At 42.6% G+C, this 18597-nt stretch overlaps 1 protein-coding gene across 3 annotated transcripts in view; it reads right to left on the bottom strand.

The window, feature by feature from the left end:
* The window catches only part of KSR1 (kinase suppressor of ras 1), a 369929-nt gene that overhangs the window by 81137 nt on the left and 270195 nt on the right, over window positions 1-18597 (bottom strand). The window contains exons 4-7 of one of the 3 annotated variants that reach the window (XM_063953668.1): window positions 17949-18405; window positions 7408-7424; window positions 5921-5969; window positions 2583-2660 (exon numbers count right to left, since the gene is read on the bottom strand). In XM_063953668.1, coding sequence (XP_063809738.1) covers window positions 2583-2660; window positions 5921-5969; window positions 7408-7424; window positions 17949-18405 — 601 coding nt within the window. Of the gene's footprint in view, window positions 1-2582; window positions 2661-5920; window positions 5982-6808; window positions 6891-7407; window positions 7425-17948; window positions 18406-18597 lie in introns of those variants that run through there. The other 2 variants (XM_063953666.1, XM_063953667.1) reach the window with 2 other exon arrangements.

The raw sequence follows: 18597 nt of genomic DNA, 5'->3' as shown, positions 1-18597 counted from the left end.
CAAATGGTTGACAGGTTCAAAAGATCAACATGAAAAAGGCCGGCACACATATAGTTGACACATGTTTTTATGTTTTTTTTCCATGTTTTTACAACTTTTGCTGCATTTACTATACATGTCACAAAATATTACCTGTAGTAAGCGAGCCCAACGTGTGCCGAGCGACAAATTTGGGTGAAATATGTTTAAAAACTCCAAATAACATAAAGAAACTTTTGTGTCAACCTTTATCAAGCCGACCTTTTGACCCTGACGACCTTTATAATATCCAGCCTCTGTATCACACCCCTTCTAATCTTCTGTACTGCACGTCAGATGGGAAGATGTCGTAAACAATGTGGTGAACATCGTTCAATGTATACGGTCAACCAGGCGACAGATATATGGTTCATACAGTATCTGTACAGCCCATTATTCAAACTTCCCAGGGATGTTAAAGATGGTTGCATAGTGTGTACAGGAGCAACGATAACTCATATGTGATCAAACCATATGATATATTGTGCAGTCGCTTGAAGCACTGCACATTGTGTATGCCCCTATATAGTTTGCTCTGGAATGAAGGGAAATCAGAATGAACATTGCATTGTTTGTCTGTCGATCTGTTGTGTACCCATTCTTAGGAACTGTGTCAATTGGAAAGACAGACATTACATGACTTAAACCTAGGATAAAGCACAGTTGCCAAAATATAGTAATGTAGTGAAATTCCAAGATGCCGCAAACACTTGGGTCTGGGAAAAGTGAATGGACAACTTGATCTTCAAGGTTGACATACTTTTTGCCAGAATCTCTTACTTCCATGTTTTCACCATATCCTCCTTCAGGTTCTCTATCTCCTTTTTCAGTTTGTTCATTAGGGGTATTACTTGACTCAGGCTGTCAGCATTTTTTACTGACTTAGGTTTGTTACAAGTTGGAATAGTTTGAGTAGCCTGCAAAATTCCAGAAAGATTCTCCAGTGCAGTAAGGTAACTAATCATGGCCCCGCTCTTACTAATTCATGGCTTGATATGTAGGTCTTGATGGCTTGTTGCAGTTCTTCAAGTGGTTGAAGTATATAAAGGGAGAAATTCCACCTAATTACTACCTTTTGCTCCTGTTGGGGTCATTGTAGAATTTGTGCAGGAGCTGCAATGACCTGTTAGATATTGCTGAATTCCAAAAACGTCCAAACATGTTACGGTCCATGAATAGCACCTTCTGGGCAGTCAATTCATTTTTTTAAAGAAATTCTGAAGTTTATTGTAAAGCATGTTATATGTGGAAATTTACCCACTTCTAACGCACATGAGAAATCCAGAGCAGAGTCTTAGTAGAGTGAGCTGTTTTGCTAGAACATTCTACAGTTTTTCCTACAGACTGATACTGGTCAGTATGTTTAATAGTGAAACCCAAAGCCAAACACAACAATGTGGTTTTGCAAAAAAACAAAACACAGAGGTCTGAACAGGTCTGGTTTTTGAGGAAACACGTCTAGCCCTATTTGGAACACTGTGGGCCTCTAAACAGATATTTCTAGGACAGTGGGACAGTGGAAGGCGGGAGTCTGACTGGGGCATGGGCACCTGTCAAACTGGAGTAGAAAGACAAAAAAAAGATACCTGCTGTGTGCATTTCTGAAGTATTTTCTTCTGGTCAGGAATACCCTCCTTTATTGTTAATCCTGATTCTGATATTCTGTGCGTACATATGGTTATGCTGTTTTAAATATTAAAGCTATACATTTTTACAGTATTACACTTTGGTGTGCTTTGTACATTTAGATACATAATTTTTTGACAAGATTGCTCTCAAAAGCAATAGAGTGGTGCAAGATGGTGTTCTGCAGTAATGACACTATCTTGCGCTAAGGTTTTGTGAGTGGATTTTCGCAATTCTGCTTGTCTATTCTAAAATTCACATAGCACTTTCAATTGTGAAAATTCACATAAAAGTAGCAAAAATCTAAACAAATCAGCAAAGCAAGTAGCAGAATATTAAAGTAAAAATAGTGAATTATTAGATAAAAAGTAGAAAGAACATTAAGGACAGTCAATGCTGCGTTCTATCCATAAAACTGACAATGTGACTAAAATGGAAACTCATGTAGTCATACATTGTTGTCACATACTGTATGCCATAGATCACTGCATTATACTGTATCTACAGCATGCGTTTTCACGTTTAGCTGTATTGTCAGTCTTTTGGACAGACAGCAATGTTGAGTAGTATTAATGTTCTTTGTTACTTTATGCTGGTGTTCTGCTACTTCTGCATTAGTTTTAGCTATTTTATTTGAATATTGCCTATATAGAAAAACAGGGATCATTGAGAGAAATCGAACATGGCCAATAATATGGTGCGCCACAAAATGGAGGTGTCTGTGGCGTGATTTTAGCAAAGCTTAGCAAGGACTCATCTGTATGTATAATCAACTCCTAATATTATATTATTAGCATTGGTAAATGCTGTCAGACTTTATGCTCCCTACAGAACGGTCATGCATGCTACCGCATGTTACTCCTCGAGTACACACTTGACATGAAAACACATAAAACACAATAGAGAACATCAGGCAACTTTGCATCATTTACCTGCAGTGTTTACATTTAACTCCGAACATCATACTCTTTTGACAAACGTGACACATTTGAGATAACCAAGATTTTGTAGAAAATCTGTTAAAATAAACAGGAACACATATGAATAATTTTGAAGTCCATGCAATGTATAAAGATAATAGAAACAAAAAGACATGTTATTCAAACCACAAAGGCGGCGCCACATGGCTGCTTTAAACTATGCTGCTTTTTCACTTAGGTTATACCCCTTTCACATCGCACAAATAACCCGGTACCGACACGGCATATTGCCGTGTCGAACCGGGTCAGTGTGCGATGTGAAAGCACACTGGGCGATTTAGCGGGTCGCCTGACCCGGTAAATCAACCCGGTAAAAAAGAAGGGTTTTACCCGGGTTGATTACCGGGTCAGGTGCGGTGTGAATGGGAGCCGTGTCGATGCGACACGGTTCCCATTCACAGGATAGGGAGAGGCGGCGCTGGAGATGAGCTCATCTCCCGACGCCGCCTCCACCCCCGCCCCTGCTGCTGCTGCGGCCTCCGTTGTCATGGCAACCGACCCGGTATATTGCCGGGTCGGGAAGCCTGCAACGGAGCGCAAATGCCGGATCCCACCCGGTAAGTACACGTTTGTCTTACCGGGTAGGACCCGGCATTTGCGGTGTGAATGCAGCATTAATGGCCATGTCCCATTTTACAAGGGATTTAATTATTGTTTAAACAGTGCAGTGCAGGGGTGTAGCCAGATCTTTGAGGGCCCCATAGAAACATTTTGAAGGGGCCCCTGTCCCAATGGTTCTAGAGAGACATATCTCCACAGCAGTTGTTAATTTCATGCCCCATACAGTAGTTCATTTTCGAATTCATAGTAGTTCCTTTATTAATGTATTCCCCATAGTAGTGTACTAGTTTATTTTATGAACTTTACTAGTGCTCTAGTTCATATTATGTCACATAGTAGGGCTGCCAATTCATATTATGTAACACAGTACCCCCAACTGACATTATGACATACAGAACCCCCAGTTCATATTATGCCCCATTACAGTGCCCCCAAGTTTATACTTTGCTACAGTAGTGTACCCACTTCCTATTATGCTAAACTATACTGCCTCCACTTCATATTGTGGCAAATTACAGTGCTCCAGTTCATGTAACATTATAATACTGTCCAGTTCATTTTATATCACATTACAATGAGCAGGTCCAGGGGCACAACTAGATACATTGTAGGCCCCAAGGAGAACGTTTGTAAGGGCCCCTATGTATCACTCAATGGTGAAATATGTTTATAATACATGCAACTGTGACAGGGAAGGTGGCCCCTCAGCTCTGGGCCCCAAAGCAGCTGCACTCCCTACATCTATGGTAGCTACGCCCTTGTATATAACACATGTAACTGTGACAGGGAAGATGGCCCCTCTCGGCTCTGGGTCCCATAGCAGCTGCACTCCCTGCATATATGGTAGCTACGCCCTTGGTGCAGTGCTTTATGCTGTAGACACCTGTTTTTGATTAACACTTCAACTCAGTAGGACACAGTATGCCAGAATAAAATGGGTACACCTGTAGAATAACATGACCTGAACACTGCTTCTTACACTTTTGTAAAAACACTTCATTTAGAATACTGTTCCAGTCCTTACATTATTTGTATGACACCATTTCATTGTCTATGTAAAGTTCTGGAAGCATTCCCACAACAAACAAATCACCCTTAACAATTACGTTTTTGTCTGTACATTGCTCTTACGCCATCTAAAAAAAAAGCTACAGCATAAAGTATGTACAAATATAGACACATGCCCATGAACTTTGACAAGGTAAATTTGATTTTTTATTTTTATTTTTTTTAAGTATTACAAATACATAAAACACAACACAGTCAAAATACGGCTAAGGAAGGCAGCTACGTAATACCCCTTCCACACCACAGCTTTGACCCAAGTTATAGCCTGGTTAACTCGTTATGGCTCGGTGTGAAAGGGTACCCGGAAAAAAACACCACAGGTCGAGTGACACTGGAAATCAACCCGGGTAGCGGCCTAGGCTACAGTGAGGCAATGTGAACGATCTGACCTATGCCCTGTTTACAGTAAAGGGAGAGCCGGATCCCGGCGCTTGATGATGATGTTGGCTGTTTGCAGTATAAACGGTGCCAACTCAGGAATAACCCGGGTCGGACCCGTTTTGGAACCATGTTCAAAATCCCGGGTCAGACCTGGATTTTGGTGAGAAAGGGGTATAAGACATCTAAGTATGTTTTTTGGGTGTTATTTTTTTTAATAAAAACGTGATATTTCCAAAACAATTAATTATGTTTCCATTGGCCAATAATAGTTACCAACCCGATATTCCATCACTGTCCTGCATGTTACTTTAGACCAGGCATTCCCAACCGCGGCCCTCAAGGCACACCAACAGTGCAGGTTTTAGTGATATCCAGGCTGCAGCACAGATGGTTAAATCAAAATAGCTGAGGTACTAATTAAGTCACCTGTGTTCAAGCAGTGATAGCACTAAAACCAGGACTGTTAGTGTGCCTTGAGGACCGAGGTTGGCAAACACTGCTTTAGACACTCCCTTGAGAAGGGCCACCAGATACACAGCCAATCAGCAGCTTTGAAGGTAACCCAGGTCGAATAATCGGGATACGGTCGTTAGGTCGACCCAACTTAGGTCGACACTCAGGTCGACCACTGAAGGTCGACATGGCCGTTATGTCGATAGGTCAAAGGGACATTTTTTTCTTCATTTTTGGGATTTTTTCATACTTAGCGATCCACGTGAATGGAACGGTAATCTTGCCCGCGCGAGCCATGCGAGGGGACACGGTGCACTAATTTGGGTTCCCCGTCACTTTGCAGAGAAAACGACACCAAATACAGGGAAAAAAAAGTCGGCCTTTTGACCTGTCGACCTAGAACATGTCGAGCTAAGGGCAATGTCAACCTTCAGTGGTCGAGGGGTCAACCTAAATTGGGTCGACCCATACCCGAATAATCCAGGTCGCAACATTCACACTACAGCCGACCCGAGTCGGTCCTGGGAATAAACCTGGCAGTGACCAGTGTTGAGGACTCTGGACCCGAGTAGACCCTTTTACACAGAGAAAGGATCCGGGTCGACCCGGCTTGCCCCAGCAATATCCCGGTTCCAAATCTCTGTCTCAAAGGGGTATTATCAGATTATCACCCCACCAAAAATAAATGGTGATTTTCTATTAATGACCACATTAAATGCAACAAGAAAATGCCCTGCATATGGTTTACCCATATATATTAGTGTTAATTTAAGCTCCATGACACACAAAATATATGTATTTTGTACAATTTCCAATTCATTGTGATATCTTACCTGTGTGTTACTGAAAGCCCTATATCTCTCCTTACCATCTGTGGTGACCCTTGAGGAATATCTGAAAAATAGACATATTTTGCATATATCCAACATAATTTTTGTACTTTATATACTGGTAAAGTGATTCATGTGAAAACCCGATTACTTCTAGGGCAACTCCGCTGCTACATTTTCAAAGGACACCCATCAAGCAACAAGCTTCACGAAGAACATCCTCAGCAAGGACGGATTAGATTAACAATCTATGATCAGATAAATCATAGAAACCACAGTTCTACAGGGTGAACTTTGTAAAGTAAAAGGGGTATATATTCTAACACTTCTAGAAAGTAAAAGTGGAGGTTTTACCCAGAGCATCAATCACATTCCAGCTATCATTTTCGAGAATGTAAAAAAAATAAACGATACTCAAGCTAGAATGTGATTGGTTGCTTTGGGTAACGCCTCCACTATTCCTTTTTAGAAGTTTTAGTAAATACAAACCTAACAATACAAAAGTTATGCAACTATTGCAAACTGACATTTCATGTAACTAAATCATTATAATTTTTTTAACATTTTTATTTGCTACATTTATTTTAAAGTTGCTCCTGAGAGTTTTAAAGGTTTACTGTATTTGAAATTACTTTGTCTTATTGATAGTGAATAAAAAAGTATAACTGATTACTCTTTTCATCTGCTTTTATGGAGGTCAATAAAAACCAAGAATACATTTTGCTATTTCTATCCAAAGGAACGAAAACAATAATTAGTTTGTCCGACTGTTGCTGCTCGACTAGCAATTTTTTCTAAATTTGGATAGTTCAAGATCTTCAATCTTTTGAAAACAGAATATTGGTTAAAATAAATAAATAAAAAATGTATAACATGACAGCAGCAAATTACGTAGATTGGCATCAATGTTCCTTCACTTAAATGTTACACAAATGTCATCCACACAGGCACATTTTGATTGCTTACCCAACCTAGAAAGAAACAGAAAAAAAGGCGGTTACAAGAGACTTCGGAGTACAGCAAAGCATACACTATTTGAGCACTCAGGATAGTTATACAGTTACAGACAAAAAAAAAAAAAAAAAAAGGCATGATATACTTGGTTTTGGGAAGAGATTCTTTAGTGATATTTTTATCCCTAACAAAAATGCAATACTAAACAGATTACAGAGTTACCAAATAAGAAGTATAAAAACACATTATTATTATTATTATTATTACTACTACCAGTTATTTATATAGCGCACACATATTCCGCAGCGCTTTACAGAGAATATTTTGCCCATTCACATCAGTCCCTGCCCCAGTGGAGCTTACAATCTATATTCCCTATCACTTGTACACACACACACACATTCACGTTAGGGTTCATTTTTGTTGGGAGACAATTAACCTACCAGTATATTTTTGGATTGTGAGAGGAAACCGGAGTACATGCAGGAAACCCACGCAAGTACGGGGAGAATATACAAACTCCACACAGTTAGGGCCATGGTGGGTATCGAACCTATGACCTCAGTGCTGTGAGGCAGTAATGCTAACCATTACACCGTCCGTACTGCCAACACATGTAATGTCCTGTCTTTATTCATTTAAAGTTTTTAATGTAATCTTGGTCTGCCACTAAAAATGTTTTTAGTTTGTCATAGTATGCCCAGAATTAATGCTTAGGGGGTAACCAATTAGTGCCCATGCATTTTCTGCCGCTATCGCGATTTATGACAATTAGGTCGACCACTATCAGTTGACAATGACATGGTCGACATGGACAAATGGATGACACATGAAAGGTCGTTACATGAAAAGGTCGACATGGCCTTTTAAAAAATTTTTTTTTTTTAAATCAGATTTTTAACTTTTTCATACTCTACCATCCACGTGGACTACGATTGGGAATAGTAACCTGTGCCGAGCGCAGCGGTAGCAGAGCGATGCACCTTGCCCACAGCATGACAAGCGAAGTGCGCCATGCAAGGGGACGCGGTACACTAATTGGGGTTCCTGGTCATGTTACGGAAAAAATGACACCAAAATCAGTTCAAAAATCCATGTCGACCTTTTCATGTGTTGACCATTTGCACGTGTCGACCATTTGTCCATGTCGACCAATAGTGGTCGACCTAATGACTGTCGACCGTAAAGTATAATATCACATTACAGCATATTATTACCAGATATTTATACAGCATACACATATTCCACAGTACTTCACAGAGAATACTTGGCCATGCACATCAGTCACTCCTAGTGGAGTTTACAATCTATGTTGCCTACCACATGTATGTATATGCACACACATTCACGCTAGGGTTAATTGTTTTGCTGGGAGCCAATTAAACTACATGTATATTTTTAGATTGTAGGATGAAACCAGAGTACCTGGAGGAAACCCTCGCAAGCATAGGGAGATTATACAAACTCCACACAGTGGTAGAAATCGAACCTATGACCTCAGTGCTGTGAGGTAGTAATGCTAACCATTACACACACACATATATATATATATATATATATATATATATATATCTAGCAAAACAGCCGGCACTCCACAGTCACCTCAAAGATACTTGGCCAGTGCCCTCCTAGATAAATAAATGCCCAGATATCATGTATACACGGCAGCACTCACAGGTCTTCCAATAAAGACCTCAGGTGACAAATTGTGTCTACTTGTCCAACATTTCAATCTCCGCAGCTTTTATAAAGAACATGTGTGTACCGCTGATGGTAACCTTAGATTGCATCTGCATTGCGCCCCGTGACCTAATACAATGACTTGTGTCCCTCAAATGTTTAGGGGAGTGGGGGGGCAACAAGGCCGTCCCCCATCCCTGGACTTCAATTTTCTTCAGTCGCAGGGGACAATGCCTGTCAAAACCAGGCATAAACTTGATGGGGACACATAATTCGACATAGGGGATTCAAATGAGAGCACATCTTTCTATGTGACATGGTGTGGGCGAGTCTCTCAAACCTCCTTCTTTTTACATTACATTACAGTGCAGTCAGCGTGCTTTGTCGGCACTCCGTTGACTCCTCAGCCACTGCCAACATGTTTATCTGTACCAGTGGGGAAGGTAAAAACAAAACTTATGGGTTTTTGTTTTTTTAGTTTGTAACAGAGCCTATTCGTCATTTGCAGTTATCATGCGGCTGATGAAAGGATTAGTCACCCACAGCGAAGGGTTCAATAAACGAACATACAATAAAAATAAAAAAATAATTGCATGCCCACTTCTCAGGGTATTTCACACAAAGCTCAGCCTAAACTGTTGCCACAATGTTAGAAGCATATACATCTTTTACGTGTCTCTCTATACTGTAGTATTGATATTTATCTTCACTGGAACTAATGGCCCAGACCAAAGCATGAAAACAGGCCTAGACCATGACCCGTCTACCAGCATTTGGACAGGAAGTACTCTCCCAGCATCCTCCAAACACAACCTACTGAGAGATGGTGAAGCAGTATTTCTTATTCCAGAAAATGCATGTCCTTGGCATAAGAGTCAATTGGCAATGGGGGACATTCAGAGTTGATCGCTAGCTGCATTTGTTCGCAGCGATCAGGCTAAAAAATGGCAGTTCTGCGCATGCGGCGCAATGCGCACGCGCAGCGTACGGTCACAACGAACGATGTAGTTTTGCACAGGGTCTAGTGATGCATTTCAGACACACTGCTTGCCGTAGAGTGATTGACATGAAGTGGGCATTTCTAGGTGGAAACAGACCGTTTTCAGGGAGTGTGCGGAAAAACGCAGGCGTGCCAGGAAAAACGCAGGCGTAGCAGGAAAAACACAGGCGTGGCTGGGAGAACGCTGGGCGGGTTTGTGACGTCAAATCCGGAACTGAATAGTCTGAAGTGATCGTAAGTGCTGAGTAGGTTTTGAGCTACTCTGAAACTACACAAAAAAATTTTGTAGCCGCTCTGCGATACAACCGTTCACACTTCTGCTAAGCTAAAATACACTCCCAGTGGGCGGCGGCATAGCGTTTGCACGGCTGCTAAAAACTGCTAGCGAGCGATCCATTACACCACTGCGGCCAATGTTGACCGTGCATGGCTATCGGAGGCATGTGTGCCAGGTAAGATATGGAAACGTAATCCACAAAGCTAGTAATGAACAGTTCTTGTGCTTGCTTCCAGAGTCAGTTTGGAGTTGGTAACGAGAGCTACAACAGAGGGCAATTTTAATGCTCTACGTGAACTTGTGTGAGCTACTGCTTCATGGCTGAGTGGCTTTGACTTCTAGACCTTACAGTTCACAGTAACAGCATTTAGTGGACCAGGGCAGCTCTAGCAGGGAAGAAATATGATGAACTGTATAGCTCCACATACTGTATAGATATCAAATAATATAATTAAACACCATTGTTTTCATTCCATCTTTATTCAATTTAGTATTTCGAGGAGTTAAATACTAAAATTATTAATAATTAGTGAAGGGACCCAGCATATGCTGGAAGGGGCGGCAGGCAACCGGACTCTCATGCAAGTAGGAGATGGGACAGACCTTATAGAATTATTACATAGATAATAGGTACATCCTGGACAAAAATCTTGGGCTCTGAGGGCTGCTTATCAAAGATTATGCCTTAGTTACCTGGGGCACCCGAGCCATAATGCCGGGTATCGGGGATAATTGAATAGCCATAAGCAAATCAATTGGCTGCGGTTGTCTTTTTTTCTGTCTCATTGACTTGATAGATCAGTAATGGGAAACCTCTCCACCTCTTTTTCTTGATAAATAATGAAGTCTAGACCAAAGACTTACATGGTTGAGTAAACGGATATGAGTTATACATACAGGCATTTGCAGACATAGCTGGACATACACACTGTACATGCGCTAGAACTTAATGTACGCAAGTACTGGCAAAACAGAGTCTTATTCATCTCCACTTGCAACTGAATGGGTGTAACTGGGCTGTAACAGGCATTCTTACATAAGCGAAGTGAAGTAAGTGAAGTTATGCCTTTGACACAGTGTATATTTTGCATGTGTAGTGGGGACAGTATGGATGGTGTAATGGTCAGCATTACTGCCTCACAGCACTGAGATCATGTGTTCGATTCCCACCATGGCCCTAACTGTGTGGAGTTTGTATATTCTCCCCATACTTGCGTGGGTTTCCTCCGGGTACTCCGGTTTCCTCCCACAATCCAAAAATATACTGGTAGGTTAATTGGCTCCCAACAATATTAACCCTAGTGTGAATGTGTGTGCGTGTACATGTGATAGGGAATATAGCTTGTAAGCTCCACTGGGGTAGGGACTGATGTGAATGGCCAAATATTCTCTGTAAATATGTGTGCGCTATATATGTGCGGAATATGTGTGTGCTATATAAATAACTGGTAATAATAATAATGTAGTCTAGGCTACTGATGCATACTGATGACAATGACTAGTCGCAAACCAAGCATATATATAAGGGATAGGCGCAGATGCAACTCTATATGTGAGAACATCAGATGGGTACAACATACAGTATGTCTGATTTACTTCCGAAGCTGCACCAGGCCCATAGTGATGTGATACATATGGAGCTGGATGGGATGTGCATGCAGTAATGAAGTTTTTAATATAAGAATATGTTGAGTATAATATATGAGCAGTGAATACAGATATGTCTTCATAGGCCCTCATTCAGAGTTGTTCGCTCGCAAGCTGCTTTTAGCAGCATTGCACACGCTAAGCCGCCGCCTACTGGGAGTGAATCTTAGCTTCTCAAAATTGCGAACGAAAGATTCGCAATATTGCGAAAAGACTTCTCTGTGCAGTTTCTGAGTAGCTCGAGACTTACTCTTCCAGTGCGATCAGTTCAGTGCTTGTCGTTCCTGGTTTGACGCCACAAACACACCCAGCGTTCGCCCAGACACTCCTCCGTTTCTCCAGCCACTCCCGCGTTTTTCCCAGAAACGGTAGCGTTTTTTCACACACTCCCATAAAACGGCCAGTTTCCGCCCAGAAACACCCACTTCCTGTCAATCACATTACGATCACCAGAACGAAGAAAAAACCTTGTAATGCCGTGAGTAAAATTCCTAACTGCATAGCAAATTTACTTGGCGCAGTCGCACTGCGGACATTGCGCATGCGCATTAGCGACTAATCGCTCCGTTGCAAGTAAAAAATAACGAGCGAACAACTCGGAATGACCCCCATAAATCTTTGCTGTAGTCGCCCCAAACAGCCTCGCGTTCAAGGTCCCGGGAGACTCTGCTAGCATCTGGTGTCTTTTTTTACCGAAAATGCATCTTAGTTGAATTGCGATGCGACTAGAACGCACAAGGAGACTGTGCTGATTAATTCGCTATACGACACTTGTATATCTGTGTGCGACTGAGTCTCTGTACCTGTATACGAAGTGCTACAATGCATAAGCCCCAGCTTTTTCAATGCCAAGTTCTGTTGTGCTCTGTATACAGTCTCAGCCGCACACAGATATACAAGTGTCATTTAGCAAATTAATCAGCCCAGTCGCCTTGTCCTAGTCACATCACAATTCAACTAAAATGCATGTCCGTCAAAAAAACACCCGACATTAGTGAAGTTGCACGGGACTTTTCGGCTCACTCATACCAGGCATTTCGCACTGCATGGCGTATTGAGGTTAGATGTATGAGGACACATCTGTACTACACAGTATGGAAACTGATGTGAAGCATATGGTGTTATACATACATACATGCTGGAGAAGTGTTGTTATACAGCCAATGAATTGTCTGTGGATAGTGATAGATGTGATAGATAATTCTGAATATGATGTTGTCAATGGATTTTTTTCGTGATGCAGCACATATGTGATCCCTGTTGGGATGAGAAGCAACATGGAGGACAGTATGTATTTTTGTACAGTAACAATGATGGTACTTCCCCTTTTGAAATCTGTGCAAAATAGAATTTGCACACTGGCAGCTGTACATAAATGCTGAACTAATGTGGTTTACATGAGAATTTTACCAGGATCCCAGAAACACCCACACACTGAACCGTCCACTTGCCTAAGTTACACATAGGTTCTTGTATTTGTTGGCTACATATCAGAATGGGCACTATTATAGGTAATAATAATATAGGTAATATAGTTTTTGTTTTTAAAAAAGAATCTGTGCTGTTTTTGCTATGGTCAATTTTGATTACTGGATTGTACACTTCATAGTCAAAATTGAGCCGCCTGCACAGTCTGTTTTTACTTGCGATTCCGACCCCGCAGGAGTGCTTATCAGCATTGCAAGCTGTATAAACACGGTGCAATACGCACTATGTTTACTATCGATATGGACTATATAGTCCATAACGGTAGTTAAATCGTACCGTGTGTATTCACACACACACACGAGGAGTTAAGCATAAGCACTGGACATGTCACTGGCATTAAACATTTTTAATAAAAACACCATTTTAAAAAAAAAGTATATTAGGCTTTTTTTTAAATAAATCACGGCGATGAGCCTGTACTAACAATATTATATATATATTAAAAAAAACCAAAAAAAAAACCCATTTGGTTTAAACCAGTCAACCCTGATTAAAATCGTTCTGCTTCTCAGTAATCTTACTGCTCAGGGTGTTCACCTGTTTTTTACTTTTTAGTACATGACACTACAAGTCTTAGCATGGTAGCACCTTTTATTATGTATGCTTTCCAGTCCCCCCACCTTTTATTCTGTAACAGTGTAAAATAGGATTTTAAATATCTACCGGTAAATCCTTTTCTCGTAGTCCATAAGGGATATTGGGGACACTTTAGTACGGCGGGGTACAGACGGGGTCCAAAGGAGCCAGTGCACTTTAAATTTCTTCCACTGGGTGTGCTGGCTCCTCCCCTCTATGCCCCCTCCTACAGGCAGTTATAGGTAAAACAGTGCCTGAAGGAGAAATTACATACTTGAGAGAAGGAACATAACGAGAAGTGTGGTGAGATTTATACACCGGCACACCATAACATAACTGGGCCAGCAACATCTGGCAACATAAACAGCAACGACTGAAAAGGTAACACCTAACAGAGAACCTGCAGAAAGTCACCACACAGAGGCGGGCGCCCAAAATCCCTTATGGACTACGAGAAAAGGATTTACTGGTAGTCATTTAAAATCCTATTTTCTCTAGCATCCATAAGGGATATTGGGGACACATTAGTAAGATGGGGGTGTCCCAAAGCTTCCAGAACGGCCGGCAACATGCGGAGACATCTGCAGCACCGCCTGCCCAAACTGAGTATCCTCTTTGGCCAGCGAATCAAACTTGTAGAACTTCACAAAGGTGTTCTTCCCCGACCAGGTAGCAGCTCGGCATAGTTGCAAGGCCGAGACTCCACGAGCAGCTGCCCAGGAAGAGCCCACCGATCTAGTAGAGTGGGCCTTTAGAGACTTAGGAACAGGTAAGGCTGCTGACACATAGGCCTGTTGGATAGTAGAGTCGAATCCAATGAGCAATGGACTGCTTTGAAGCAGGGCAACCCTTCTTCTGCGCATCTTGGACCACGAACAAGGAATCAGTCTTTCTGATCCAAGCTGTACGCTTGACATAGATCTTCAAGACACGCACAGCATCCAATGCCTCCAGAGGAGCAGAAGCGTCAGAACAGGATGGAACCACAATAGGTTGATTCAGATGAAACGCTGAAACAACCTTCGGCAGGAACTGCTGTCTAGTCCGGAGCTCCGCTCTGTCCTCGTAAAAGACCAAATACGGATTTTTATACGATAAGGCACCCAATTCTGAGAAGAAGCCAGGGCCAGTAACATCACCGTCTTCCACGTGAGGTACTTGTCTTCTACCATCATCAGAGGTTCAAACCAGGAGGACTGTAGAAATCGTAATGCTACATCCAAATCCCAAGGTGCCGTAGGCGGCACAAACGGAGGTTGGATGTGAAGCACACCTTGCAAGAAGGTCTGAACTTCAGGCAGTATAGCCAACTTCTTTTGGAAGAAGATTGAAAGAGCTGAAATCTGAACCTTAATGGATCCCAGACGTAAGCCTTGATCCACTCCAACCTGCAGGAAATGAAGAAGTCTTCCCAAGTAAAAATCGGCAGATGGATACAGATGGGTCCACGCTCATCTTGGCTTCTATGCTGCGCCTAGGCACACCATGGTTTATTAACATAAGACATTCATCTATTGTTCTCAGCTGCAATACGATACAGAGAACAATACAGCAGGGGATTAAGTCCGACTGCCCTGACTCAGTTAATCCTATTAAATGCCAAGATAAAGGTGGACCCATTTGTATGTGCGTTCCTCAGACCAGGAGACGTATCTCCGCCAGATATTATGAAAGTGTTTTGACGTCACAGGTTTTCTGGTTTGCACCATAGTGGCAATGACCTTTTTGGAAAGTCCCTTGTGAGCTAGGATGTTCCGCTCAGCCTCCATGCCATCAAATGAAGCCACTGACGAACGGTCCTTGTTGAAGAAGATCTCTTCTGAGTGGTAGATACCAAGGGGCAAGTAGAATTGCTTGTACTCCTCGATGCTGGGTCCTCGAGCACCTTTGGGATCAACGGAATCGGAGGAAATATGTAGACCAGCTGGTAAGGCTAAGGCGACGTCAGTGCATCCACTGCGCACGCCTGAGAGTCCCTGGTTCGCGAGCAATAGGAGCAAAGTTTCTTGTCGAGGCGATACGCCATCATGACTATCTGGGGGCAACCCCACCGGTCAATGATCTGTTGAAATACTTGAGAATGTAGGCCCTACTCCCCTGGGTGGAGATTGTGGTGACTCAGGAAGTCTGCTTCCCAATTGTCCACTCCTGGAATGAAGACTGCGGACAGTGCTAGTGCATTTCTTCCACCCAGAGGAGTATTCTTGATACTTCTCACATGCAGGCACTGCTTTTTGTCCCTCCTTTTCAACTGATGTACGCCACAGCTGTGGTGTTGTACGACTGTACCTGGATTGTCTGATCCCGGAGCAGAAGGGAGGCCTGAATCAGGGCATTGTAAATAGTCCAAAGTTCAAGGATGTTGATCGGAAGTAGGGCCTCTTGGGCAGCCCACCTGCCCTAGAACTGCACCCCTTGGGTGACAGCCCCCCATCCTCTCAGACTCGCATCCGTCATCTTGCCGTGTCATGAATGTGTTTTAGGAAAGTCACCATAATAACTAGGGTCATGTCACCCGAGAGACCCTCCTGAATTTGAGTAGCCCAGGAGTGAATTGCATGTGTGGTCCTGCAGCGGGGAAGCGGCTCTGCACCTCGCGAGGCCGGTGACCATCCCCCCTTAACTCCCACGGCGCAGGTATGCTGTTGCCCAAACAGCATACCGAAATAAACAAAAGTTTAAAAGAAATTGAAGAAAAGCTCTGGAGCTAGCAGAGTGTGCATCCTCTCCTGAGTGGACTTTTTTCTAAACTGCCTGTGGGAGGGGGCATACAGGGGAGGAGCCAGCACATCCAGTGGAAGAAATCTAAAGTGCACTAGCTCCTTTGGACCCCGTCTATACCCCATCGTACTAATGTGTCCCCAATATCCCTTATGGATACTAGAGAAATATATGTACACTTAAAGGTGGAGATTCATTCTGCTTCGTACTAGCACCCCTCCCAACTGCTCTTAGGTGATTTAAATTAGCATACAGTATGTCCTTACATTTGCTACATATTGGACACTATTAGAATGGACACTATTGTAGGTAAGTCCTAGATACATTTATATAATGTGTCAGTATTAGAGATGTTAGGTGCCCACTCAATGATGTTTACCTTTATGTGGTACTGTAGGTGGGCTTGCATTTTTGGCTAAACATGTACTAAGAATCTTATTTGTACTCCATGCTAGATTGTAGAGTTTATTATAATTGTTCTGATTATCAGTATTCTTAGTGCTTAGAGTATGAACCTGCAGATACTGTTTTTTATCTTTCTATCATAGCCAGCATTAACTTTTTGAGAAGTTTGTACAACATTAGCTCTTCTGTGGGATCGGACCAGACAGACTCCCCACATATATCAGCCATGACTCAGCCTTGGATTAAGGCTGCTGGGGGCCCCAGCCCAACTAAGTTGTGCAGGTCTCCATAAATAAAATTGACCCCCGCCATACACACACCTGCTGCTATACCTACTTACTGCCAGTGTCACAGCGCAATGCAAGTCCACAACACTGATGGCAGTAAACTCCCCGCCCATACACCTTCCATCACCTCTATACCCATTACCAGCAGCATCATAGCACAGTACATCATGTCCGCAAAGCTGCCAGCTCCTACCCCCACCTATAAAACTTGGCCCTATGTGCAGGTGTAATGCTTGGCAATTGAAACAAGTCAAAATGATTGATTTGTAAGAGTGTAGGTGTGTGTGGGCAGCTTTAAGCTTCATCAACACTAAAGTTTTTTAGACAGAGTTTTGTAGAGTAAAAATTACCTTGTCTGCATTAGCAGTTTACTTTAACATTTCAGTGGAAGTAAAAACGTAAATGGGACACCTGATCACATCTAAAACATATGAGCATAGCGCCCTCTATCAGAAAGCTGTCACACTGAGCTGTTTGCGTCACCAGGTAACAATAACTTTATGTTTAATGCACAGAGAAGATGCCTTGGATCCTAAAACACCCAGATCGCATCTCTAAGAGTGCCGCTATTGGGCCTTATACAGCATCGCGTGCATGCACAGGGCTAGTTCTGCGCGTGCGTTGATCAGTCAAAGTGATCACATCACATTAATGCAAACGCCTCTGCCTGATTGACAGGCAGTGGCGTTTGCAGGGAGGTTGGGGGCAGCGATGCGGCGAAAACGAGGGCTGGTCCAGTCCGTTATTGGGGCGGCCGCTGTGACGGAAAACATGACCGACCAGTGCCTGCCTGCACAGCCAGGCTGCATAGGCAGGGGGTCTTCCCTTACTCAGCGATGAGGCCATTTGCAAGCTGGGCGGCCCACAACATGCGATCGCAAGCAGTTACAGTTTTGCTGATAATCAATGCAGTGTAACCACAATACAAATTTGACATGTGCACCTCTTGCAGCAAAAGATTTAAACAGTAAATTAAAGAAAAACTGTAGCACTTACTTTAAAGGAGGAACTTCATCTATTCTATTCCCGAGCTGTGATTCATGAGACTTGCTCCTTTTGAGTGTTGAAAAGTTGGGAAGCAACTGCTGGAAAACCTTACGGCTGGGTGGTGGTGGTGTCCGAGGAGGCTTCAACTTCATGTTCCTCTTTGACAATGGAGTGGTGGGAGGGGTAATTGTAATCCCATGAGGAGTCCTCAAAGTTAGCCTATTGCTTGGTGTTGATGATGTAAAGGGATCCTGGAAGCAATCTGGATAAATATAAAGTCCATGGGATTCAGAAACAGGTATGGCAGACACCGATACGGATCGAGGCTGGTGGCTGTTGGCCTTTGGAAGTTGAGTGTTTAAAGTCCAAACTGTCCCCATAGAAGATGAGAGGTCAGAAGCAATATGGGAAGAACTTTCTTTCCGGGTTTCAAGAGGATTCCACAATGAATCTTTTGTGTCCCCACCTGGACAAAACAAATACTGTGAAGTTCTATCAAAGAGTTATAACAAATCTCCTAGGCCTTACTAAAACCAAAATAAAAATCAATTAAACAACAACCTCCTACTCCTGCACTTAGGCAGGGTCTTACTGTAATTATAGCTGATTGCAGGCAGTGGCTGTGGGAGGTATCAAAAAAAAAAAAAAAAAGAAAGAA

This window comes from Pseudophryne corroboree, chromosome 2 (assembly GCF_028390025.1).
Source record: "Pseudophryne corroboree isolate aPseCor3 chromosome 2, aPseCor3.hap2, whole genome shotgun sequence".
NCBI classification, from domain to species: Eukaryota; Metazoa; Chordata; class Amphibia; order Anura; family Myobatrachidae; genus Pseudophryne; species Pseudophryne corroboree.
This window is presented reverse-complemented; position numbering and strand designations above follow the sequence as displayed.